The sequence below is a fragment of the Salvelinus alpinus genome, chromosome 4, assembly GCF_045679555.1.
Source record: "Salvelinus alpinus chromosome 4, SLU_Salpinus.1, whole genome shotgun sequence".
Classification (NCBI taxonomy): Eukaryota; Metazoa; Chordata; class Actinopteri; order Salmoniformes; family Salmonidae; genus Salvelinus; species Salvelinus alpinus.
This window is the reverse complement of record NC_092089.1, coordinates 21,928,709-21,956,431: the sequence shown is the minus strand read 5'-3', so window position 1 is coordinate 21,956,431 and position 27,723 is coordinate 21,928,709. Positions and strand designations below refer to the sequence as shown.

The following is a 27,723-nucleotide window of genomic DNA, read 5'->3' as shown; positions in this document are numbered from 1 at the left end:
TTATGATTTTTTAAATGATTTAATGTTAACCAAAACTGCTCATTACATAAATTGTACACAATTTCATACAAAATACAAACAAATGCAAAACTGAACATTTTCATTGATTGAATTTGAACATATTCAAAGTTTGATTTTTCTTTTGACAAAATAAATTAAATAAACCCTGACTTTCCCTGAATTATGTCACTGAAGTGACAGACAAAACAACATGGGGTCTAACGTTCCACTGCACTATTCTGCATAGCAACATGAACATGATTGGCTCAGTTAAACAAGGTACATTTTTTAAAGTGCTACATACAACAGTCTTCTAATTTCACTAAGAGTGCAATAGGTTATTTTGCCATAAATAAGTGCATACATTTTCTTCAAGTTAGATATGTAGATCAAACACATTGATCTGCCACTTGAACTCAATGGCAATGACCCAGATGGCACCCTATTCACAATATAGTTCACCTATGGGCCCTGGTCAAAAGTAGTGCACTACATAGGGCATAGAGTGCTATTTGAGATGTAGAAAATGTAATTGGGTCTTGGACTACTAACTCATCTATAAATGATTATTACTTTGCCTGTCTTGCAATGCAAGCGAGTGGGCTGAAGAACAGATAGACAGGATCCATAAAGCTGGTTGAAGTCCACTAAAGTGATCAAATTGCTCATAAAATGACTTAATGATTTAGTAGGATTGTCAATGCATTTTGTACAAAAATATCAAGCACAGTGTAGATAGATACTCCATCTCATCGATAGCTCAAATAGCTTATGGTTTGTTTCATTCAACTGCACCTTTAAATGGAAGTGATTATTTCTAAGCAAACAACGGCTTATATATATATATATTCACAATAAATGCTGTCAAAGTAAATGCTATAGTACGGGGACTTTAAAAGCAAGAATGCTATAGTGGAGACTTAAAAAGCAAGGCTCCGTATTCATAAAGTGTCTCAGAGTAGGAGTGCTGATCTAGGGTCAGATCCACCCCCCTTCTCCAAATAATCATATTCATTATGATCTAAAAGAAAACACTGACCCTAGTTCAGCAGTCCTATTCAGAGATACTTTATGAATACGGGCCCAGAGGATTGGTAACATTTTAGTTCTGCATCATCTCATCTTACTCATTGACCAATGAAAGAACTGGTTGTTCAGTATTACATCAGGTTCATGACATGGCATGCTGACACACTGACCAGTAAACCATGACTGTTTTTCTGGACAAACAAAATGGCTGACAAGAGTTTTCTTTTTAAAGCAAGTCCACATTCAAACAGGTCATTAGTCCATTATATTTCTATGCACTACCTGGCCTGATGACTCCTTACTGTCCCCAGTCCACCTGGTCGTAATGCTGCTCCAGTTTCAACTGTTCTGCCTGCGGCTATGGAACCTTGACCTGTTCACCGGATGTGCTACCTGTCCCAGACCTGCTGTTTTCAACTCTCTAGAGACAGCAGGAATGGTAGAGATACTCTGAATGATCGGCTATGAAAAGCCAACTGAAAATTACTCCTGAGGTGCTGACCTGTTGCACCCTCTACAACCACTGTGATTATTATTATTTGACCCTGCTGGTCATCTATGAACATCTTGGCCATGTTCTGTCATAATCTCCACCCGGCACAGCCAGAAGAGGACTGGCCATCCCTCATAGCCTGGTTCCTCTCTAGGTTTCTTCCTAGGTTCTGGCCTTTCTAGGGAGTTTTTCCTAGCCACCGTGCTTCTACACCTGCATTGCTTGCTGTTTGGGGTTTTAGGCTGGGTTTCTGTACAACACTTTTTGACATCAGCTGATGTAAGAAGGGCTTTATAAATACATTTGATTGATTGATCATCCACTTCCTCTGGTCTCCCTCCGTCTGTCTGTTTGTCACAATCTCTCTGTCTCTGACTGCTGTCTAATGTTCAGACAGTCTCTCTGGATGTGAATCTCACTTTTACATTTTAGTAATTTAGCAAATGCTCTGATCCAGAGCGACTTATAGTTGTGAGTGCATACATTTTCATACCGGTCCCCCGTGGGAATCGAACCCACAACCCTGGCGTTGCAAGTGCCAAGCTCTAACAAAATGATCCACATGATCTCCAGTCCAAGTCCTCCATACTCCCAGACATGTCCTGGTTCCTGTTTTAGACTGCAGCCCAAATTGTACCCTATCCCCTATATAGTGCACTACTTTTGACAAGAGCCCATTTGGGAAACTTAGTGGTCTCAGGGGAGCCATGTGCAGCTGGGTGCCAGACAGGAGGAGCCTCATCCCTCTAGCCTCTGTTGTGTGGTGCTGTCGTCAGTCAGGGCTCTGCTCCCTCCGGGGGACTGGGTGCAGCTGGGTGCCAGACAGGAGTAGCCTCATCCCTCTAGCCTCTGTTGTGTGGTGCTGTCGTCAGTCAGGGCTCTGCTCCCTCCGGGGGACTGGGGGCAGCTGGCTTGCCTTGGAACGTCTGGCTCTGGAGCCTCCAGGGAGGAGGGCCTTCAGTCTCACATGAATCCACTCAGAGGGAGGTCAGGGTAGGGCCTGCTCTCAGCAGAGGGAGGAGGAGGCTGGTGCTTTGGCTGCCCTGCTGCTGCATGTCCATGGTCTGCCCCCCTGGAGGACCCAGGGTTGGGTACAGGGCCAGGGGCTGGACCAGCCTCCTTCAGGCTCCCGTTCTGGAACTGGAACAGAGGAAATGGCCGACATAGCTAAGCCTCCCTTTTCTGGTCTAAATTGCCTTGACGTGTAAATACCCACTGGCTTTCAATGGTCAAATGATAATGACCTTCTGTTTCTAAAGTCTCATTCCCTTGGTAAATCTGATGAGCGGGTATGTATGTGCCATTGGTATTCAACGTTCATATGATGAGCATATAGCTAGAGGAAGTAAAGCACATAGTTCTAACATTTTACATAATTAGTTCAGGGCCCTAGTCCCAGTGCTTCTACATCTGCATTGCTTGCTGTCTGTGGTTTAAGGCTGGGTTTCTGTATAGCACTTTGTGACATCTGCTGATGTAAAAAAGGATTTTATAAATACATTTGATCTTGTTCCATGGGGCACAATATTTTATTTATTAGCGTTTTTATTAGACAAATTCAGGTAGGCCCCCTTTTACGCTTCACAACATTTTACCTGTTTGACGCCTAATGAACACTACCCAGGTTAGTGTCACCTTTCTTACCTGTGTGGTGAATGGCCACTCTGCTCTGTTGACCTGGCTGAGCCCCATAGCCAGGGGATAGGCATGCTGAGCCCAGCCCTGGCTGGTGGCCTGAGACTGAGTCAGGCTGTCAGGGAGGTGCCTCTGCTGCTGGGACACAGCTAGGGCCTCCACCACACTCCAGTGGGGCGCTCCCCTACCATCCTCTGTCCCCCGGGGACCACTGGACTCCAGGCTGCCCAGCAACTCCTCCAAATTCTGGGGCGTGAGCTCTCCGTCCACCCCCTGGCTCTGGAGGCCCGTGGTGGGTACATAGGAGGAGTGCACTGAGGAGCGGCTAACAGACAAAGTGTTCAGCTGGTTCCTGTAGGGGAGGCCCAGGGCCAGGGAAGCTTCCCCCAGGCAGAGGTTCCCATGCTGGGGGTGGCTGTGGTGAGTCTGGAGCCCCCCTGGCTGCTCCACGTTGAACAACGGAGGAATCTGCTGCTGCTTGGTGATGTCTTTCTGTCGTTGTGTTATTGAACCCGTCCCAGTCACCTGCATGTGCTTCAGTCTGTTACACAGTTGCTGCTGGTTTGGCAATACCTGTCCATTTAGATGGCTCTGTTGCTGCTGCTGTGTTGCCTGCAATACTGTCTGTGGGTGGGGCTGTGTGTGTAAACAATGCTGCAGTATTGGCTGCTGTGGGTAGTGGGGCGGAGACTGATAGTGGTGAACTGATAGGGGATGGACTACAGGCAGCTGTGGTGGCTGTATCTGTGACTGCCACTGAGGCACTGTAGTAGAATGTGGTTGTGGGGTTAGTGGTTGTTCCAGAGATGGTTGGTGTAACAGCGTGGTAGGGCAGCTATAGTCCTGATCCTCTAACTTAGTCCCCCTGCAAGAGAATACAGTCTGACCCCAGTCCGACCTCTTCCTCAGAGACTCCTGTACGTAGGAGAGAATCTCGTCTGTCAGGTCAGGAAGGAGGCCGTCTCGGCCAGCGTCCAGATCCACATCGAGGAACATCTCATCCTGCTGGAACAGCTCCAGGTCCTCCCTACTAATGCCCAGGTTCATCATGAAGCTCCACAAATCCCCGTCTCTGTCAATCAAATCAATATCTTTATAGTCACAATTGGGAAATGAGTAGCGCAGTCAAGGTTACATTATTAAAAACAGTAGCAACCACACAGATACACATAAGATAAACAGTAAGTGATCAGTTACCTGTCCTCCAATGAGAAGCCGTCGATCCCCCCGCCATCCCCCACCCCCAAGGGCTCCTGCTTGAAGAGGACTCTCTCTGATAGAGAGAGGATGCTGCCCTCCTGCCAGCTGCTGGAGAAGATGCCCCCACACTCCTCCTGCGGAAGCCCTGCCACCTCCTCCTGCGGAAGCCCTGCCACCTCCTCCTGCGGAAGCCCTGCCACCTCCTCCTGCGGAAGCCCTGCCACCTCCTCCTGGAGTTGGAGCTCGTTCTGAGTGTGAGGGGAGCAGCACAAGTAGATGGACTTGTCCTGTTTCAGCAGAAGTTGAAGCGGGAGCTGGTTCTGAGTCTGAGGGGAGCAGCAGTAGACAGACTTGTCCTGTTTCAACAGAGAGCCCAGCAGTGAGTCAGGGTCCAGGGTTCCATCCTGGTTGTTGTTGGTGGTATTTCCTGCAGAGCCGGTGGTGTCGCCTGCTAAGGAGTCCCCTGTTACCAGAGTTTTGGGGAAGCTGGTGTTGTAGAGAAGAGCCTCCCCAGTGGTGTAACTGAAAGGCAGCTGGAGGCTCCGCTTCCTTAGGTTGTCCTCTCCCTCTTCATCACTAAAAATAAGTAAATTTTAGTCATTTAGCAGACGCTCTTATCCAGAGTGACTTACAGGAGAAATTAGGGTTAAGTGCTTTGCTCAAGGGCACATTGACCGTTTTTTCACCTAGTCAGCTCGAGGATTCCAACCAGCAAACTTTGGTTACTGGCCCAATGCTCTTAACCACTAGGCTACTTGCCGCCCCAATGGAATGACATTAAACAATGAGGTTGTGTGTGTGCGTGCCGAGACGTACGTGAGGACTCTTTGGGATGCGATGATACACTCAGGCCGTCCGTTCTTATAGACCAGTCTGGCGTTAGCCTGCACCCACACCCAGCCTGTCAGCTTGGTCAGCAGCCTGAATACTGTCATCCCACTCTCTCCGGTCTTTATCACTGGGCATGGAAACACACACATTAACCAAGTTACACAGCAGAAATGTGTATAGGACACAAACATCACATAAACATCACCAAACATCACTAGGGATGTGGCTTATGGTTAAAAAAATTTTTTTTAAAGATACAGAAAATTCATAACGTTTCATGTGAATTCACAATGCAGCTGTGCTGCTGCCAGCAACGGTTTGGGTCTCACAGTGCATCCCTTTCAGATGGTGAAGCGTTGCACCTGTACTACAATTCCTGTACCTCAACTCCACTTCGCAAAGTTGCCATTTCCTTCTCATTTAACGGGACTTCTCTGCTGTCGCTTGCCTTTCTCAGCCATTTTTCAAAAGTTAATTAACGACAATGACGTAGTGGTGGAGAGTCGACTCCAAAATAATAGATTCCTCGACTCCTTACACGAGGACTCCCGTTTCTGAGTGTTAAGATTAGATTGAGCTAAGAATGGACACCTAAGATTCAGTATTTTTGGAACGGAGGAGAATTATTAGTTGCCAAACTGAGAACACAAACACTGGCATCTTTCATAGAGCTAGCGAGGGCCAGGGAGAGGCGCACATTATAGGCAGATCGGCCACCAGGCAAACAGTCAGAACCACGCACTAGGCCTATCTATCGGTAATCAAAAGCTGTATCTCGTAATGGAATGCTGTATTTTGCCATTTCTTGGCTTGCAATGTTTCGTAACTTCAGCAAAGCAGGGCCTATCTCTAGGGCTGGGCGCTATAGCGTATTTGATGATATACCGGTATTGATGCAGGGACCGGTTTGGGCTTTTACTTTACCTTCTATAACGGTATTTGAATGTTTGGTTTGTTAAATGTGGTACGCCTTGTGTAACGTCCATTTTTATAGTTTACTTCGCTACCCGAGTCATCTCTATCCACTCTCTACATGCTGCTTTCCAGACAGACCTAGGCCTGCACCCAAGGAGAGCATTTGTTGTTCCTTAACCAGGCTGCATGGGCAATGCAGCACATGTAACAATGTTGACGACAACGATGCCGTTTTTACTTTGCTTCTTACTATAAATCCACTAGCATTCTATAATTACACTATTGGTTTGTGTTTCTTACATCTGCAAACAGCTAGTTTTGTATTTTCTTAGCAATTTGGGCCTAAATCCTGTTAGCCGCTAATGCTAATCGCTAGCTAGCTAATAAATGTACTGAGTCATAGCAAACGTAATTAGCTATACAGCCTGACAATACCAGTGCTGGTGTAGACCTAAATCAGCATGTTGTCTAAATCAGAGGAATATGAAGTAGCTAAGAGAGAACATTCAATGTAGACAAAGATTACAGGGTCCCCTAGGACACACTTATCAACAGTTCCTACCCTGTCACAATAACTCTTCCCTGGCATTTTCATTCGTTGTCATGTCAAACACTGAATTCAAATTGCCCACAATTATATTCTAACTATAGAATTAGAATAATCATTCTATTTCCATGATTCCAACAGTTCACTCTGTTTTTTGGTTTAAGTTGAATTGAACAGTATACAACAATCAGAATGGAGAAAGACCCATTGAAATCACTTAGAATGTATGTGTTGCCACCCTAGGGTCACACTACTCAAAGAAAATGGTGAACTTTTATTATTCAAAAACATAAAATATCGTCATACCGTACAATTAAAAAAAAAAAAAAAAAACCTGATATGATATTTTGGCCATATCACCCAGCCCTACCTATCACCAATGAATAGTCTAGGATATTCTACACACAACAGACCGAAGACTGAACACACACTCGCATCATTAATAAAGAGCAGGCGAGCCAGCGCGAGAGGAGGAGGCAGGCAAAAATAATGTCTTGTTTCGCAAATTCACCAAAGTAGCCTAAAGTTTTATTTAAAATGACACAACTTTCCGCAGGCATTTATAGCTTACCGTCTAGTTAGGCTATAACACGGAAATTAACATGACCTGCACTGTGATTTTAGCAAAAAAAACAAGGATTTTTCATAACGTTAAGGATCCCAACTTTGTATAAAAGTTTGAATGTTTAAACGTTCACACCTCTGCTTGTCACTAAAAGTCACTAAATCAAATTGCAATCAAAATTGCCTTCAGGGATTAATAAAGTGCGGTCTTGTTTTATCATCTTATCTTAAAACACCATTAATTTTTTAGAAGTTGTAGGAATGAATCTGTTCAGAAAGTCCCCTCAGGACACTGGCTGTAGAATGAACTACTCAACATGCAGTACACTATGCAATGTGACCCGCAAGTTTTTGATCTCGGTCTGTCAGTCTCCATGAACTACACTACATGATAGGACTGTGTGCAGCAGGAGAGCAGTCTTACTCCTCATGTGGTTCTCAGCACAGTGCAGCATGTCAGCAGCATGGATGAACTGGTATCCTGAGCCATGGTTGCACAGCTCAGCCTCAGTGTAACCCAGCACCATCTTCCCTCTGTACAAGAGGACAGGAAAAACAACACAGAAAGCACAATGAAAACATGTCTCTTCCCTACTTCTGAATAGATCACACTTGTGATCTAAAAGCATAATTAATCAATAAGGCACAAGAGGGTGTGGTATTTGGCCAAAATACCACGTCTAAGGGCTGTTCTTACGCACGACGCAAAGCGGAGTGCCTGGATACAGCCCTTAGGCGTGGTATATTGGCCATATACCACACCCTCTTGTGCCTTATTGCTATTATAAAGTGGTTACCAATGTAATTAGAGCATTAAAAATATATGTTTTGTCATACCCGTGGTATACGGTCTGATATACCACGGCTGTCAGCCAATCAGCATTCAGGGCTCGAACCACCCAGTTTATAATCTCAAATATGATGAGATTGCGCTGATGGTTCCTCTTAAAATGTATAAATTATTTGAATTATTAGGTTTATTTGACAGGGACCACATACAATTAAAACATGCACTGTACTAGATTTAGCTAAACAGCTTGTTCACAACTCCAGTACCCGGGCAGGTGAACAATAAAATTATTTACCATTCAGACGGCAAGCTTTGAATTCAATGTAAAATATTGTAGTGAAGTGGTCATGTTCCCTATGTTTTGAAGGTGCTTAGCAGCAGTAAGCCCCACTAGACAGGCCCACTACTGTTATCGTCACTCACTTGGCGTCGCAGGCAATGGGGGTGAAGTCCAGCTTGTGCTTGGTCTTGAAGATTAAGTTGTTGGTGCGGATCTCCAGGATGGTGGGGGGCTGCAAGGGCGAGGCCAGGGAGAACAGAGCCAGCTGAGGCGGGCTGGCCTTGCCCTCCTTGGTCCTCTCGCTCTGGCCATGGAGGAACTTTAGACGCCCCTGGATGTTCAGGGCCTGGAGAACGCAGAATAGCCATTAAACACAGTCAGGGCTGTGTCCCAAATGTCCCCCTATTCCATCCTGATGACGGTCCATTCAGACAGGAACATTGGTTAAATAAGATCCCATTAAACTGTTGGAAGAAGCGTCAAGATTATCAATCAGCTGGAGCTCTTTTTATTGAGTACACTTTTCTCCATGCAACTGGTAGCACCTTAAAGGGAAATTTCACAAATGTTCAACTTTCTATTCATCATCGACAAATGTGAAAATGGCGTGTTTCTATATTCTGTAGTAAAAAATATGGAGGAAGATAAGTGTTTCCAATGACATCATCGGTGCACATCATGTGATTTTAACCAATTATGAGGCATTACCTACTAATTGCCTCCTAATTGTCTATGAATTGGTTGTCATTGGAAACACATCTTCCTCACTTTTTTTAGTACAGAACATAGAAACACGCCATTTTCACATATATTGATGTTGGGGTGGTGCTGGAGACGATGAATATGAAGTTGAATTTTCTTTTTAATGTTCCTTTAATAAGGTATGTAAGTGAAAGTTTACTTTCTAAAATGTGTAAATCTAAGTAACAGAAAAGACTGAAATAAGAACTCAATGGGTCTTTCTGATTTAATTATTATTATTTATTTTTATCGGTTTCCCTGCCTGAACAGAATTTGACACAGATTTGATTTGTGCTCAGGTCATCCAACACGGGTGTTTTTTTTCTGCAGAGTTGAAAAGTTCAGAGGGAGAATTGAGGCTAGCCAGAGGACAAAGGCATAGTTCTCCACTTCATTTCCCATATTAGATTTGAGAAATCAGTAAGAGTGACTTGTGACAGAGGATTTATTCAGCTCTGTAGCAATCAGCCCACTCAGAAAAACTCAAACACCATCTATATTATAAGAAAATCTAGAAAATGTAAATGAAATCAAATTAGATTTTCAAATAGACTTCTAGGAAAATGTCCATAAAATCTAACTAGATTGAAAATGTTGTTAGATTTTATGGAAAATCTAGTAATTTTTTTAAACTAGTCTAGTTAAAACACCAAATGGTCATTGATCAAATGGGCAAAGACAATTTAATTTAAGCTACAATATTGAGTTTATGTAATAAGAAAACAATTTCCAATTCCAGCTAAATCTAATTATTCAGTGATTATAACTTGACAATCACAAAACTAGAGAAATGCAAAAAATCAAAAAATATAGAATATTTTTGTGTTCTCAAACCTTGACTGCAAACACTATTTGTAGGATAATTTCCTGGTCTGGATAAGCAGTCTTTGGCCCCACCCTTCCCTGAACTCAAAGGGGAATTGGAGAAGCCTCACACTGATTCCCCCACTTCAGGGCAACGCATATTTAACCCCTTCCTGACACGCCACTCATCCTCAAAGAAAGTGACTTCAGTGGCTGTCATAACACAATTACAATCTCAAGAGTTTCAGCGGGAGATGAGAGTTGATTTCCATTGCGCTCTAGTACACTGTTCACAAGTAATCTTTTTAAATAATTATTTTAAATGATTAGGGTTGAAAAATCTTTTCCTAAAATTCCCTAGATTTTCCAGTAATTGCAGAGATTTCCTCCATGAACTTACTAGGAAGCCAGTGGAGTTGTCCAGGAGACATCTTAACCTGCAGACAAAGTTGCGTTCCAGGAAGGTGGAATTCTCTGGTGGAAGTGCCTCTGGCTTGTAGACTGTGACAGCCTGTGGCGAGGCTGAATCTTCAAAGGCCAGAGAGGTGGGGGGGGGGGTCATAAAATTACACATACAGCATACTATAGCTATAATAGTGAATTACAGGATGTCTAGAGAAAATAGTCTCTTCATATAGTAGACTAACTCTTAGCTGCAAACCTCACCCCGAGCTGCAAACCTCACCCCGAGCTGCAAACCTCACCCCGAGCTGCAAACCTCACCCCGAGCTGCAAACCTCACCCCGAGCTGCAAACCTCACCCCGAGCTGCAAACCTCACCCCGAGCTGCAAACCTCACCCAGAGCTGCAAACCTCACCCAGAGCTGCAAACCTCACCCCGAGCTGCAAACCTCACCCCGAGCTGCAAACCTCACCCAGAGCTGCAAACCTCACCCCGAGCTGCAAACCTCACCCAGAGCTGCAAACCTCACCCAGAGCTGCAAACCTCACCCAGAGCTGCAAACCTCACCCCGAGCTGCAAACCTCACCCCGAGCTGCAAACCTCACCCAGAGCTGCAAACCTCACCCCGAGCTGCAAACCTCACCCAGAGCTGCAAACCTCACCCCGAGCTGCAAACCTCACCCAGAGCTGCAAACCTCACCCAGAGCTGCAAACCTCACCCAGAGCTGCAAACCTCACCCCGAGCTGCAAACCTCACCCCGAGCTGCAAACCTCACCCCGAGCTGCAAACCTCACCCAGAGCTGCAAACCTTATGTCTAGTCCCCACACTACAAACCAGAATGTTATACCACATGTCATTAGCCATTTCCTACTGAGGAAAGACAGAATGCTAGGTAATACTCCCAAACGTAGAGTTTATCTGATCCAGGGCTGGGCCTAGGTCAGGCTCACCCCAGCCAGTTGCCACTACTGGTCCAAGGTGCTAAAACGCCCCTGGCTCACAGGGTCTCTCAGGATGCAAGGTGAAACACTGCTCCACACTACGATATGGAGAGTGAATACAGTGACAGACTGTCTGGATAATATCAAAGGTAGAGGACAGGTAGAGAGCTGGTGGTTTACTATGATCAGTGTAACAGAGTTCGTGTTATACGAGTAGGGCAAGGGACCCGTACAAAAAATATGGGTATCCCCATGGAAACAACGTCGTTACTCGTATGACCAGAGAACGTGAAATACTCCTCGATTTTAGAAAGACAAGCCAAGTGGATAGCTAGAGGGTGTTTTATGACTTTATAAAAGTGTTGACAGTGCTGAATAAAATCTTAAACATGAACTAACTCATAAACACAGCAGCTGTTTACTGTATTTGTTGACAGTCTCTCTAGTCATGATTTTGTTTCTCACAGTAGTTTTGAAATCTCACAGTAGTCGACTATCAACTTCACTGCGGGCTCGTGGAAGCTGTGACACAGTGATCTGAGATATCTGATTGGCCAGCGGTAGACCTATAGGTGCACTTGATTTGCTATCCGGACCTGCCAGGTAGGCGGAGTTTGTACCTTCAGACACATGAAATTGGACAAAATGGGAACACTTCAACTACCCGGCGTGCAGGACAGCTAAATCAAGTGCACCTAAAACAAACATTGCAAAAGTAATACAAAAATAGAAACGCAAGGCTTTATTTTACAGAAATGTTTGGCGATCTACGAGGAAAGCCTTGGATGGACCAGTCGACTGCAATAGACCAGATGGACTAGTCGACTGCAATAGACCAGATGGACCAGTCGACTGCAATAGACCAGATGGACCAGTCGACTGCAATAGACCAAATGGACCAGTCGACTGCAATAGACCAAATGGACCAGTCGACTGCAATAGACCAAATGGACCAGTCGACTGCAATAGACCAGATGGACCAGTCGACTGCAATAGACCAGATGGACTAGTCGACTGCAATAGACCAGATGGACCAGTCGACTGCAATAGACCAAATGGACCAGTCGACTGCAATAGACCAAATGGACCAGTCGACTGCAATAGACCAAATGGACCAGTCGACTGCAATAGACCAGATGGACCAGTCGACTGCAATAGACCAGATGGACTAGTCGACTGCAATAGACCAAATGGACCAGTCGACTGCAATAGACCAGATGGACCAGTCGACTGCAATAGACCAGATGGACCAGTCGACTGCAATAGACCAAATGGACCAGTCGACTGCAATAGACCAGATGGTGACCACTGGACTAGAACATCTAGGCCTACATTCCTGGCTGACACAGCAGAGATACTGTACATTCAAGGAGGTTTACTTTTCACAAGTGGTTATTTCCTTCTGTGGCTCTCTTCACTTCCTAGTAGATACCATGTTTCCCTGTGCTTCGCCAGCATACATGGAGCTGCTGGACTTAATGTCATATTAGAACATTAGGTAGCAGACACCCTAGGACTAATATATATAATGAAGGAACCTGCCAACGCAGGGGGAGCTCAATTAATATAAGATCTGGGGCAAGATAGGTTAGATAGTGTGGATTGGAGAGTGATAGTCTATAAGATAGTGTGGATTGGAGAGTAATAGTCTATAAAATAGGTTAGATAGTGTGGATTGGAGAGTGATAGTCTATAAGATAGGTTAGATAGTGTGGATTGGAGAGTGATGTCTATAAGAAACAGACGTGCTGGTACAAGTTGTGTGTCGGCTGTCTGTGGTGAAAAACTCAGCTTTACCTGAGACCAGCTGTCCAGTGTCAGGGAGGAGGGTGGGGTTGGAGGTTACCTGAGACCAGCTGTCCAGTGTCAGGGAGGAGGGTGGGGTTGGAGGTTACCTGAGACCAGCTGTCCAGTGTCAGGGTGGAGGGTGGGGTTGGAGGTTACCTGAGACCAGCTGTCCAGTGTCAGGGAGGAGGGTGGGGTTGGAGGTTACCTGAGACCAGCTGTCCAGTGTCAGGGAGGAGGGTGGGGTTGGAGGTTACCTGAGACCAGCTGTCCAGTGTCAGGGAGGAGGGTGGGGTTGGAGGTTACCTGAGACCAGCTGTCCAGTGTCAGGGTGGAGGGTGGGGTTGGAGGTTACCTGAGACCAGCTGTCCAGTGTCAGGGAGGAGGGTGGGGTTGGAGGTTACCTGAGACCAGCTGTCCAGTGTGAGAGTGGGGTTGGAGGTTACCTGAGACCAGCTGTCCAGTGTGAGGGGTGAGAGTGGGGTTGGAGGTTACCTGAGACCAGCTGTCCAGTGTGAGGGGTGAGAGTGGGGTTGGAGGTTACCTGAGACCAGCTGTCCAGTGTGAGGGGTGAGAGTGGGGTTGGAGTTTACCTGAGACCAGCTGTCCAGTGTCAGGGTGGGGTTGGAGGTTACCTGAGACCAGCTGTCCAGTGTGAGGGTGGTGTTGGAGATTACCTGAGACCAGCTGTCCAGTGTCAGGGAGGAGGATGGGGTTGGAGGTTACCTGAGACCAGCTGTCCAGTGTGAGGGTGGTGTTGGAGATTACCTGAGACCAGCTGTCCAGTGTCAGGGAGGAGGATGGGGTTGGAGGTTACCTGAGACCAGCTGTCCAGTGTCAGGGGTGAGAGGGGGGTTGAGGGCCCAGTGGAGCTGTCTCTGTAACTCTGCTCGGTCCTCCATATGAATGATGTCATAAACACTCTGATGGACGACGTCTGACTGAGGAGCAAAAACATCCACCATCATCAAAATACAAGTCTAGTAAACTAGTTTCGTTTACATGTTTACCAATGATTCTGTATCTCTCCCTTTGAAATGCATTCTGAGGCAGGCGCCTTGGGAGTTAGTATAAAAGGTTCCCGAATCCGGCTGTTAAAGGAGCCCCAAATGAAGTAAATGCCTGGACAATGTCTGTTTTTACCTGTTATTGAATATTTGTTAGTGGTGATTTATTGTGTGGGGTCTTTTTATTTTTGGTGGGTTTTTCACAGGTTAGAAAGGATGCACCTTAAAGAACACACATGAAGTATCTATCATCAGAGTTCTGGTTGTACACATGTACATTCTCTTGATAAAGAAATGTAAAACCCATTGTAAACCTGATACACAAAATCATTGAAATATCTTGAAGTAATGTCTGAGGTACAGGGAAAGAAACACTCACTTAAATGGGGTTGAATGACCTCTGTTCTGACTTTCTGGTGAGGCCTGATCACCCTCATTAGAAAGACTAGAGACATTGGCTGAGATTGAAATGGGCTACGTAAACAATAGAGAATTAGGAAGAGGTTAATAATTTATCAACATTCCTGTGTGTGTGAGTGTGAGTGTGAGAGTGAGAGAGAGAGAGAGCTGCCCCTGAATGAGGGACACCTTTCTCTAGTCTATTTGACCATTACCTTATGGGATACAATTATTTCCTTGTGGAGTTATCAAGGTTGTAATTATAATTTTATTTGTATTTAACAGGCAGTGTTGTCATTTTTTGGGGGGGATGCATGAATCATGATGTGAGTCATGTGTCCAAAGGGGGAATTACCAGTCCCCTGGGGTCCTTTGGTAAATATGCTAATCATTTATTTTCACATGAATGCCTGTAAAAATGAAAGAAGAAAAAAAATATGTTGGTAATGGTTGACAGTTACTCCAAATGGATTGAAGATTTCCCCACCTCTAGTTTTATATGAAGAAGTGTTTTTCTGTTGTTGTGTTTGTTTTTATCTTGTTTCAATACACATCTCACCAGATTGGGCCTGCTAGATGGTGGGGATTTCTCCCTAAGGATTAGCACTCTGATCGCCTGACCCTGTAACTCTGCGGTGAGATCGCCAAGATGATAGGGGAGTATAAGCCAATTTGGGGGGGGGGGGGGTAGAATAAGAATAACAACTGTGTGTTGTTATTCTCTTTGACATTTGTCTTAGACATTTATATTTCTACTTGCACATCCTCATCTGCACATATATCACTCCAGTGTAAATTGCTAAATTGTAATTACTTTGCCACTATTGGCCTATTTATTGCCTTACCTGCTTACTTCATTTGCACACACTGTATACAGATTTTTCTATTGTGTTATTGACTGTACGTTTGTTTATCCCATGTGTAACTGTGTTGTTTTTGTCGCACTGCTTTGCTTTATCTTGGCCAGGTCGCAGTTGTAAATGAGAACTTGTTCTCAACTGGCCTACCTGGTTAAATAAAGGTGAAATAAAAAATGTAAGAATATTAGTAGTAGTAATAATTTGTCATACAGTGAATAATTTGTCTGGATTTCCAGAATTAGATATGCCCTAAACTAAACTGTTGTTCTGGTCTGTCCTCTCTCGATGTTATGGTGAAGGTGACCACAGATGGTATCTAGATGCATAGAAGGTATAATTCGGCCGAGAACAAGGGGAATGTCACCCCCACTAACCGGCTGAAGTAATGGCGACAATGGCGTTCACTATGGTCCTTCACCACCTGAAACCTGAGTCCGAGCCAGCAACCTGTACACAGCATCCAACAAGACATAATGGACTGGAAAGAACAGTGGCGGCTCAGGTGAGAGAAATCGGGACATTATCAAGGGCCTTCAATTTTGAACATGTGCCATTGGGAGGACAAACTGAAACGCCACGAGAATGAGTGCCGAGAGGGGGGGGGGGGGGGGGGTAGTCAACCGTGCCCGTAATTAATAAATTGTTTATTTGGGGTATCAGGTTGATTGTGGAGGTCTGCACACAGCAAATGTATAGTACTTTAGACTATAAATGCATTGAGATAATCTGTCATTACCACAAATGAAGGCTGTGATGAAAAAAGTTAATGCTAGAAATATAGGATGAATATACTGTGTCAATGTAAATTCTGCCTGTATAGGTGTGTGCTGAATTGAGGGTCTTCAAATTTGAGTGAGAGAACCAAAGTGAAACACAATGGGGGCACTGTCATTATAAATTTGTGCTGGATAATTTATCAATAGTTCTAATTATGATTTGGAAAGGCTTCTAGAGACAAAGCTATAACCAGAAAATGTGATGAGAGCCACTAGATTGTAGTTTGTGATAATCTTGCCCTAATCTCATTCATATCAAGGTTGGTGTGAAACTGTTATAACATGTGTGCTCTCTCTTCCCTCTGAAATTCAATATGCATGTGCCCTAGACCAAATTCTGGAGATCTCTAGAAACGTAGATGCTAAAAGAATTGTGTAAATTGGCTCTGCAAAACAGAGAGGCTTTTGACTATCTTTGGGCAGGTAAAGGGGGCACTTTCATTGGCGATGAATGTTGTACTTTTGTCCCAGATCACTCTTCTAATATGACTGCCACTGTTGCTAAGAATAATTCTGCACAGAGTGGACGCCTGCAACTTGGTTGGAATCCCTGTTTGGAAGTTGGGGATCCCAAATGACCAAATGGGCTGCAGCGTATGTTTTTCTTAGTTTGCCTAATTGTGTTATTTAACATGCTGTGTATCTGTGTGTATTTTATATAAATTCACTCCCGTTAATAGAAGTATAACCTTTATTATGATGATAGTATTACCATACTAATTAGATTGTATAACCCAGAATGAAGGGTTTTAAATGATGAAGTGTCTGGTTTTATGTGTGGATTTCCCTTTAACAGAAGTATAGTAACTTTTGATAAAAGCTATAATCTAATGCTTACCTTAAAATATAATGATAATTATCACAGATTGACTGGTAAGAGGGAATGTGATGGAGCGTTTTATGTTTGTGCTTTTCTAATAACCAATTTCTGTGTTCATGCTAGTGACTGATTGAACAAATCCTCAATATCAGTATCTACAAATCTGCAATTTGGCAGTTCGCCCCGATATCTCAGTTTCAAAGTCTCAGCCTAGAGAGAAGAAGAGAGAAGAAGCCTCATGAGGTATTGGTTGGTCACATGAATGAAGCAAACGTTAATGATTAATTCATTATGAATAAGCTAAATCATGCAAATATAACTTGTCTGCAGTATATAAAATAACTAAACGGGACTGTCCCGGAAGAGCTCCTGATCGACATGTGTACTTGATGCATTGAGTTGGTTAGAACCTCTCCAGTGCTGATAATAAAGAATGACTTTGGGTGACCCTGTGTAGAACTTCCACGACAGAGGCATTACAGAAAGTACTTTTACTGGATTAAACTATGGAAACTCCATACATAACATTGTTTAATGCAAGAACTACTAGCATAGTAATCAAATGTGCTTCAATAACTATTTATTTTGAATGAGGATGGGAATTAAGAATCTATAGCCTACTTTTTATCACAGTCAGAACTAACACTGACATATGAGGTGTGCCACAAATGCACTGGCTGGCTAGGCTACCTAGACCTTTTCATTCCAAATTATTGACTGAAATGAACTTATCAACAAAGTGATTTCATATAAGGTGTGAATAACTTTTTAATTACAGGTGCATACTAGACGATGCACCCTGCATAAAGCAAGCTGAGCCATATTTGTTCTATGGTCCAATTGCAGTTGGTCTCTGTGTGTATGTGTTTCCCCCAGAATCAGCCTGAACAAGAATTGTTCCACTGTACCAGAGTACAGGGAGGAATGAAATACACCTTCACTCTACATTTTCACTGAGTTTACACCTTCACATTTCAAATCCATTCCATGTTTGGTTCATGCATTATATCATCCTGTCAAATAAAGTGAATGTTGTACATGCACTCCGTTTGGTTTTTACAGTAGTAAATGTTGTACATGCACTCATTTTTACAGTAGTAAATGTTGTACATGCACTCATTTTTACAGTAGTAAATGTTGTACATGCGCTCTGTTTTATCTTTACAGTAGTAATTGTTACATTAGACATTCTAGGCTGACTTGATGAAAGAGGACTCATCTCTCTTTTGGTTTTGTTGGTCATACTTGCTGTAGTCTGATCTTTGTAATCTATTCATGTTTAGGGTCGTTCATGTTCATGCAAAATTAGGAGGCAGGGAGGAAACTTGCCAGAACTGAACATGGGTCGTACAGTAGTAGTTAGCTAGCTAGATAGAATGCATGTAAGATTCACATTGCCCTACTATGTAAATCGAGGACATCCAAGAAGGAAAATGAATAACTTTAGTGGGTTAAGGAAATGTTCAGCCTATAATTAGCAAATTAGTTCAATTTGAAATAAAACATACATTTGATTAGCTGGCCGATTTCGAGTTGATAGTCAGCAAGCTAAAGTTATTAGCTGTCTGGGTTTCTATGGGCTGAACAATGCTAGCTAACATTAGCTATGCTAGCTAACGTTAGTTGCTGCTTGCTAGCCACAAGATCATAACGTTTAACAAGTTGCAGTTCTCTAATATGTCACCCGTTTTAGTGTAGAAGGGTTTTTATAACGTTTGGAAAATGTGTGTGATGTTTAATGCACCCTATTCATCATGTTAGTGGCAAACGATGTCCAAACTCCGAAGGTTTGTGCTAGTTACAGTGTGTTTTTGCTTATCCCGGAAGGGCTGGCTGGAAGCTGAAGGGTGGTCCTATGTAAAAATAAAAAATAAAAAAAATAGATCACGATTCATTCAATTTGAAATGGGGATATCCAACCAGCGTATGGTGCCGCCTTGAAGTCTGAGGGCACAACCCTTTCATTATTGATGCTTCGTGCCGACACATCAAAGCAGCCATTCCAGTCTCAGGAAGACTTTGAGAGCTGGTGTCAGCCAGACTACATTTATAGAAAGCTAAAAATAGGGCCATTACTTGGTGAAAGCCCAGTTGTAGAGAGGTTAAAAGAGCCTTTACCTGGTGAAAGCCTAGGTAGTCCTGGATGGTGGAGGATGCATAGAAGATTGTGCCACCAGCCGTGACGACCAGAACAAAGCCATTCAACACCTGAGAGGAGAGTGGAACAGAACTGATTAGTATATCTTTATACACGGAACAAAAATATAAACGCAACATGCAAAGTGATAATCCTATGTTTCATGAGCTGAAATAAAATCATCCCTGTTAGTGAGCATTTCTCCTGTGCCAAGATAATCCATCCACCTGACAAGTGTGGCATATCAAGAAGCAGATTAAACAGCATCATTACACAGGTGCACCGTCTGCTGGGGACAATAAAAAGTCCACTTTAAAAAGGTGCAGTTTTGTCACACAACACAATGCCACAGATGTATCAAGTTGAGGGAGCGTGTAATTGGCATGCTGACTGCAGGAATGTCCACTTGAGCTGTTGCCAGATCATTGAATGTTCATTTCTCTACCATAAGCTGCCTCCAACATCATTTTAGAGAATTTGGCAGTAAATCCCACCCACTTGGACGATCCCAGGCCTACCCATGGCTCCACCCCTGTCCAGTCATGTGAAATCCATAGATTAGGGCCTAATGAATTTATTTCAATTGACTGATTTCCTTATATGAACTGTAACTCAGTCAAATCTTTGAAATTGTTGCATTTATATTTGTGTTTAGTATACATGTTTACACACATCTAGACTACATGTGGTCATATGAAGTAGGCCTAAAAATATATACTTAAAAGCTGGAAAATCAACCAATCCTCTGTTGTTAACACAATGGACAGGTCAAATTCTTTATTATCTAAATGTTGAAAGTGTGTGTGCGACTCAGAGAAACAAAATGGTGCAGTTTGAGGCCATGTGGTGGAGAGTGATGCGGGCGCTGGAGATGGGGGTGTGTGGGTCTCTCTCGGCAGGTGTGATATACTCGATGTTTGTGTGATGTCGTTTGTATGTGTATGTTTTGTATTGTTTGAAAAAATAAAATCTAATTTTTTAAAAATTGTTTTAAGGAATAGGGTGCTTTTGGTCAAAAGTAGTGCACTATTACAGGGAATAGGGATCCATTTGGGAAGCAACCATTGTGTTTGTATCTACCCTATTCCATGTAGTCAGTTCAAAGATCAGACAGTTCAAGGATCAGACCGGCAGCAGTATATGATTAACTGTGTAATTATTTGGACAGGAAAAGCTAACAGGCCACAGGTTATTTGGACAGGAAAAGCTAACAGGCCACAGGCCCTGCATGGTGTGGTTCAACTGCACTTCATCTCAAACCAACAACTCTCCATGGTAAAAAAAAAAAGAAGGAAAGGGGGCTAGTGGACGGCCCGTATTCACAAAGCGTCTCACAGTCGGAGTGCTGATCTAGGATCAGGTCCGTCCTGATAATGTAATCTTATTCATTAAGATCTAAAAAAGGACAAACTGATCCTAGATCAGCACTCCTACTCTTGAGACGACAAAAAGATTTGCTGCTTTTAATATCGGTTTGTCCTTTGTTGTGTTTTATTAGGGTATGTATTGGCTGGTGAAATCAAATGTACCCTGTATGGGATGAATAAAGTACTTACCTTATCATGAATACAGGCTCTTTGTGGGATTAATACAGTTATTATTTTACAATGAATACAGGCTCTTTGTGGGATTAATACAGTTATTATTTTACAATGAATACAGGCCCTGGAGTGCTACGGTAACAGACAGGGTGGCTACTGAATACACCCCACTAACCTGTAGTAACAGACAGGGTGGCTACTGAATACACCCCACTAACCTGTAGTAACAGACAGGGTGGCTACTGAATAGACCCCACTAACCCGTAGTAACAGACAGGGTGGCTACTGAATACACCCCACTAACCTGTAGTAACAGACAGGGTGGCTACTGAATACACCCCACTAACCTGTAGTAACAGACAGGGTGGCTACTGAATAGACCCCACTAACCTGTAGTAACAGACAGGGTGGCTACTGAATAGACCCCACTAACCTGTAGTAACAGACAGGGTGGCTACTGAATAGACCCCACTAACCTGTAGTAACAGACAGGGTGGCTACTGAATAGACCCCACTAACCCGTAGTAACAGACAGGGTGGCTACTGAATAGACCCCACTAACCTGTAGTAACAGACAGGGTGGCTACTGAATAGACCCCACTAACCTGTAGTAACAGACAGGGTGGCTACTGAATAGACCCCACTAACCTGTAGTAACAGACAGGGTGGCTACTGAATAGACCCCACTAACCTGTAGTAACAGACAGGGTGGCTACTGAATAGACCCCACTAACCTGTAGTAACAGACAGGGTGGCTACTGAATAGATCCCGCTAACCTGTAGTAACAGACAGGGTGGCTACTGAATAGACCCCACTAACCTGTAGTAACAGACAGGGTGGCTACTGAACAGACCCCACTAACCTGTAGTAACAGACAGGGTGGCTACTGAATAGACCCCACTAACCTGTAGTAACAGACAGGGTGGCTACTGAATAGACCCCACTAACCTGTAGTAACAGACAGGGTGGCTACTGAATAGACCCCGCTAACCTGTAGTAACAGACAGGGTGGCTACTGAATAGACCCCACTAACCTGTAGTAACAGACAGGGTGGCTACTGAATAGACCCCGCTAACCTGTAGTAACAGACAGGGTGGCTACTGAATAGACCCCGCTAACCTGTAGTAACAGACAGGGTGGCTACTGAACAGACCCCACTAACCTGTAGTAACAGACAGGGTGGCTACTGAATAGACCCCACTAACCTGTAGTAACAGACAGGGTGGCTACTGAATAGACCCCACTAACCCGTAGTAACAGACAGGGTGGCTACTGAATAGACCCCACTAACCTGTAGTAACAGACAGGGTGGCTACTGAATAGACTCCACTAACCTGTAGTAACAGACAGGGTGGCTACTGAACAGACCCCACTAACCTGTAGTAACAGACAGGGTGGCTACTGAACAGACCCCACTAACCTGTAGTAACAGACAGGGTGGCTACTGAATAGACCCCACTAACCTGTAGTAACAGACAGGGTGGCTACTGAATAGACCCCACTAACCTGTAGTAACAGACAGGGTGGCTACTGAATAGACCCCACTAACCTGTAGTAACAGACAGGGTGGCTACTGAATAGACCCCACTAACCTGTAGTAACAGACAGGGTGGCTACTGAATAGACCCCACTAACCTGTAGTAAGAGCTCTCCCTCTGGAACGTGAAGTTCTTGCTTCTTCAGAACATTACACTCTGGGCGCTGGGAGGCTGTGGATTGTAGGGTCACTGCAACACAATAAATTCAAGATCAAGGTTGCTGTACCATAGAGGATTTCCACCACACACTGAAGGACTGCAGAGGAACCAGTTACAGTGCATCACTAGAGACAGAGACCCATTCACAATAATGTGAGACAGGCCGAATGTGTACACCGCTAACGGTACTATTTTCTCCTTTGGAAGAGAATTTGATGGGCATTTTAAATCAACCAAAAATGATGTTATTCTATTTGTGTGTACTGTGGTAGCCATATAGGCTAGGCAACGGCAAATCATCTTCAGATAGATTGTGCAGTGTGATGCCTTATGATTCAGTGTGATTAAGAGAACAGACACTAACTGTGCTGGTCGGGCCTTATAGCCTAGCTACAGTAGGAGAGTTGTGTCAGTAGAACGTGGATAGGAAACTCAAAGTCCTCAGGGGCCAGAGTGGTGTCACACTTTCTCCCCGTCTAGCAAACACAGCTGATTAAACGAATTACATTTTAAACTGATGATCATGATTAGTTGATTATTGGAGTCAGGTTTGACACCAATCAGGCCCCCGAGGACTTGCCCATCCCCGCAGTAGAATGACGTCCTATCTCAGGCAGTCCCATCCCCACAGTAGACCACAATTATTTTTCCCCCTTTATTCATACAGGTAAGTAATTTAAGAATGTATTCTTATTTACAACGACGACCTGTCCACAATCTTGTTGTATTCTCATACGATGGCCAAAAGAATCCCCCTCCACCTCTGGTTCACATCAACCTACACCCATCCCCTTATCAGAGCCGAGTCAACGCTTCTCACTCATCTAAACAAGTCAAAGTTTAGTTGTTGGCTCATACTACAGACTATCAAACACTGCACACCAAATGGCATCCTATTCCCTATATAGTGAACTACTTTTGACCAGAGCCCATGCCCTTGACAAACGTAGTGCACTAAACAGGGAATAAAGTGCCATTTGGGATGCAGGAGACCACTGTTTTATAACCCTCCTCAGGAGTCAAGAGTTCAACAAGTCTGTTCTAATATAGATTACTCAGGCAAACACCCCCCCCCTCCCCTCGGGAGTCTAGGAACTCTGCCGATGACACAAAGCACCACAGCAGGCAGCAACACAACATAAAGGCCAGGAATCCTGGCTGCTAGCAGGTCTCAGGAAACTAAATAAGAGTAGAACATTTTATTCTGCTGGCTTTTTCCTCATGCAAGTCGAGCTAATTGAATTGTTGAGTCACTCAAAATATGAAGGGCTCCCCAAGGGAAGATCTTGCAAAAATTGAGGCTAAATGTTTACATCTCAGACAGCTAGCCTACAAGTTCTAAGAAATACATTAAAATCAGTCTAAATTTTTCAGCTTCAGCCTGCTCTGCTCGGAGAATAGGGGGTAGGAGGAGACGGCTGAGAACGTAGGAGAAAAAAACACAAGGAAATGAAAAGATAGCAGTGCCAGCTGTACAGATAACTCATCCAAAGGGCTTTGACTTCTCAAACACGGCAGAAAGCTAAAACAATATGACCCATCATCTTATTAATTCAGCCGCTTAGTTTAACTTGCTACTTAATCTTCGGGGTCACGTTTACGCAGAATTCTGAAAACTCTTAAGATCTTCCCACGTTCTGTAAATGCAGATGTAAAATGGATCTTATTGCAATTTCTGCTCTGCATTAGACTAATTTCGTGATTCAGTTGCACTTCTCCACTCAGATGAGAATTCAGGAATGGGCATTCTATCAGCAGACAGCGCTCTGACTGATATGGAGCTACTGTTCTCCATCATTCTATCAGCAGACAGCGCTCTGACTGATGTGGAGCTACTGTTCTCCATCATTCTATCAGCAGACAGCGCTCTGACTGACGTGTAGCTACTGTTCTCCATCATTCTATCAGCAGACAGCGCTCTGACTGATATGGAGCTACTGTTCTCCATCATTCTATCAGCAGACAGCGCTCTGACTGATGTGTAGCTACTGTTCTCCATCATTCTATCAGCAGACAGCGCTCTGACTGATGTGGAGCTACTGTTCTCCATCATTCTATCAGCAGACAGCGCTCTGACTGACGTGTAGCTACTGTTCTCCATCATTCTATCAGCAGACAGCGCTCTGACTGATATGGAGCTACTGAGCTTTTCTCAGTGTAGCCAGACATTTTTCACCATTAAAATGCAAGATTAACTTTAAAACAGAACATTAGGAAATTTAGCTGGCTACATTCTTTATATGATAAAGAGTAGAAATTGATGGCTATGCATAGTTTTCGCAAAAAATAACTTGCTTTTTCATTGAAAGCTCATGTACTTGGTTGCACTTCTGCTGCCATCAGATGAAAATGAAGCTATTTTCTGCCGAATGTGTTGCACTAATGTATTTCCTGTGAAGGAACGCTATAGTTGCACGTCCCTGATCACTCTATTGACTTTCAATATAAAACAGGTTCATGCCAACACACAGCTGGACTCACCTGCTCCCGCGTTCTCCCGTTGTGCTATTTCCAAACAAACACGTGACCGGCTCAACTGTTCTGGGGAACTACGGTGAGCTTCATCATGTAAATAATGTGACAGGTGAAATGAAGAACGCAATCTGCTTCATCTCCTAAGGTATTGCACAAGTTGACTGCAGGTATTTCATAAAAAACATTTGCTTCAAATATTTAAATGTTTTGAAACACTTCAAATAAATAGTGTAAGCTGTATTGGCGGTTTTGAAAAACCATCCCGTGGCTATTTCCAAATACCCCGTATACCGCACCTAAAGACTCTCAGACCATTTGAAACAAGATTCTCTGGTCTGATGAAACCAAGATTGAAATCTCTGGCCTGAATGCCAAAAGTAACATCTGGAGGAAACCTGGCACCATCCCTACGGTGAAGCATGGTGGCAGCATCATGCTGTGGGGATGTTTTTCAGCGGCAGGGACTGGGAGACTAGTCAGAATTGAGGGAAATATGAATGTAGCAAAGTATAGAGAGATCCTTGATGAAGTCCTGAACGCTCTGGAGCAGGTTCTCAGACTGGGGCGAAGCTTCACCTTCCAACAGGACAACAACCCTAAGACAACAGCCAAGACAACGCAGGAGTGGCTTCGGGACAAGTCTCTGAATGTCCTTGAGTGGCCCAGCCAGAGCCCGGAATTGAACACGATCAAACATATCTGGCAAGACTTGAAAATAGCTGTGCAGCGACGCTCCCCATCCAACCTGACAGAGCTTGAGAGAATCTACAGAGAAGAATGGGTGAAACTCCCCAAATATCGGTGTGCCAATCTTGTAGCGTCAAGAAGACTAGAGGATATAATGGATGCCAAAGGTGCTTCAACAAAATACAAACGTCTGAATAATTATGTAAATTTGATATTTGTTTGTTTTTAACAGCAAGTGCAGGTCCAAACAGCCGAGTACGGGTCCAAACAGCCGAGGATGGATACTAGGACCGGTACGATACCAGTATCGCAATACTCGTTAGTATCATGGCAAGGAAACATAAAGCAGATTTAACTTTTAGGAAAACAGCCTTAATGTTGGAACCAAACATCATTATGTTGTCATCCAGAGTCACATGTATTTGTTTTCCAAGCTATAGCCACAATACTTTACATACAGCAGGTTTAAAAAGGACCAAAGAGTTTGCTTCGAGTTTTCATTTTTGCCATGGAAAAAATATTGCAATACTGGTATCGTCACAGCCCTACTTTCTTAGTATCCAAACAGCCTAGTCTGCATCCCAAACAGCACCTTTTACCCTATATAGTTCACTACTTTTGACCCGAATAGGGTGCCATTTGAGATGCAAACATAATGTCTTGCAAGGGGGAGGATGTGGTCAAAGGTTTCCCTTGGCAGATCCCTCAGAACCCTTTTCAATAATGTGGTTAATGCTAGAAAACGATCTATTGTTGCAGCACTGCTAAGGCTTCCGCTAAGACAGATCACAAGATTACACATTTATATTCTACTTTCCACAGGATTTCACACACCCTGCTGGCATCCTGTTATTTAAGAAAGTCCTCCCTTTCTTGAGAGAGAGCGAGAGATCTAGCCACTGCCTCCCAGACACCTCAGTAGTAGATAGTGACTGATATAGTTGATCAGGGCAGCAGGTAGCCTAGTGGTTAGAGCGTTCGGCCAGTTGCTAGATCGAATCCCTGAGCTGACAAGGTAAAAATGTCGTTCTGCCCCTGAAAAAGGCAGTTAACCCACTGTTCCTAGGCCGTCATCGTAAATAAGAATTTGTTCTTAACTGACTTGCCTAGTTAAATAAAGGTTCAAAAATAAAAATAAATCAGACAGTAGTCAGATCCATAGCGATAATATCTTAACATAATCCAACCCTAAATATGGACAATAGGGTGTGTTATGATCATGCCTTACCATTGAAAAAGCTCTTGGCACGCAGGTAGCTGACACAAAGCCTGAGGATGGTCAGTTTGTCCAGCTTGGAGATGACATCCTGGGGGTAAGGAAGCAGACTGGCCAGCCTGTCCAACTCCCCATTCAGGCGTTCCCGGTGCCTCTTGGAAGGGTTTGATTTGGCTCCTTCTGGAGGTGGCTTCACACTACGAGGAGGAGAATGTCTCATATGATGATATTCCTCGGTCTTGTTATGTAGCCTAAATGGTAGATACTGTATGTTTACGAAAGTGTTAATGAATGCAACTCATGGAGTCCACAGAAAGAAATATCATAAAGAAGTATCATTGTCCGAGGTTGAAACATGCTTCTTTCTGTACCTCATTCAGACCTCATACAAATCAGACTAGGGAGTCTGTCAGTCAACCCTATTCCATGAATATAACAACAGTACTACAATTGAACTGTCACTCACAAGGCATCCTAATTCTGTACACTGATGTGGCATACTAAACATGCACTAGACTAGTAGTGACATAACTTTGTCTACAACCCCTAACTAGCTGACTATGCTGTTGTAGCGGCGATCAGTTATCTATCGTGACTGTACCTTCTCTGGGGCTTTTTCCTCTTGCGACTTGCATACATGTTGGTGCTATTTATTCCCAATGTGTACTATGGAATGCCAAGCGCACTAGAAAGACAGCTAGCTAGCTGACCGGACAGGGTACGCAATCAAATCCCTGCTTCTGCTAGGCTAGCTAAATAACACGTATCATGTTAGCTAGCTGACAATCAAACCAAAACATGGTCGATTACTCAGTAAGATGCATTTTCAAGCATGCTACAAAACGATATAGCCAGTTAAATGCATACCTGCATTATTAAGCAAAAGGCAAGAAATGTTTGCTACATATATTAACAACCTAATTTAGCTAGAGAAAGCGGACAAGTTCGAAGAAGAAAAGGATGATCAATTGCCAACACTGAGCCGTCAATGCCGTGCGAGCTTCCTTGCTAAACGCGGATGGACCATAAATCAAATCGGAATATATTCGCTGAACATTAGCCACACGAGCATTTCATGGCTACAACCTACAACACTGCAGAAATTTGATATTTGTGGTCATTTCTTTCACACCCCCTTCAGCTCCG

General features: G+C 43.8%; 1 protein-coding gene across 6 annotated transcripts; it reads right to left on the bottom strand.

Moving 5' to 3' along the window:
- On the bottom strand, window positions 1-27,723 carry ahr1a (aryl hydrocarbon receptor 1a). Of its 6 annotated transcripts, none has more exons than XM_071396027.1 (12): window positions 27,179-27,723; window positions 26,590-26,828; window positions 22,138-22,229; window positions 18,941-19,030; window positions 13,778-13,901; window positions 10,230-10,357; window positions 8,428-8,630; window positions 7,639-7,748; window positions 5,174-5,315; window positions 4,355-4,933; window positions 3,167-4,229; window positions 1-2,656 (listed from the first exon to the last, which is right to left on the bottom strand). In XM_071396027.1, exons 1-12 carry the CDS (start codon window positions 27,214-27,216, stop codon window positions 2,486-2,488), a joined length of 2,979 nt encoding a protein of 992 aa, XP_071252128.1. In that variant the 5' UTR covers window positions 27,217-27,723; the 3' UTR covers window positions 1-2,485. The 6 variants fall into 6 exon arrangements, with proteins under 6 accessions (XP_071252128.1, XP_071252130.1, XP_071252127.1 ...); XM_071396029.1 differs by having other exon boundaries at window positions 1-2,662; window positions 26,590-26,842; window positions 27,179-27,722; XM_071396026.1 differs by having other exon boundaries at window positions 1-2,662; window positions 27,179-27,722.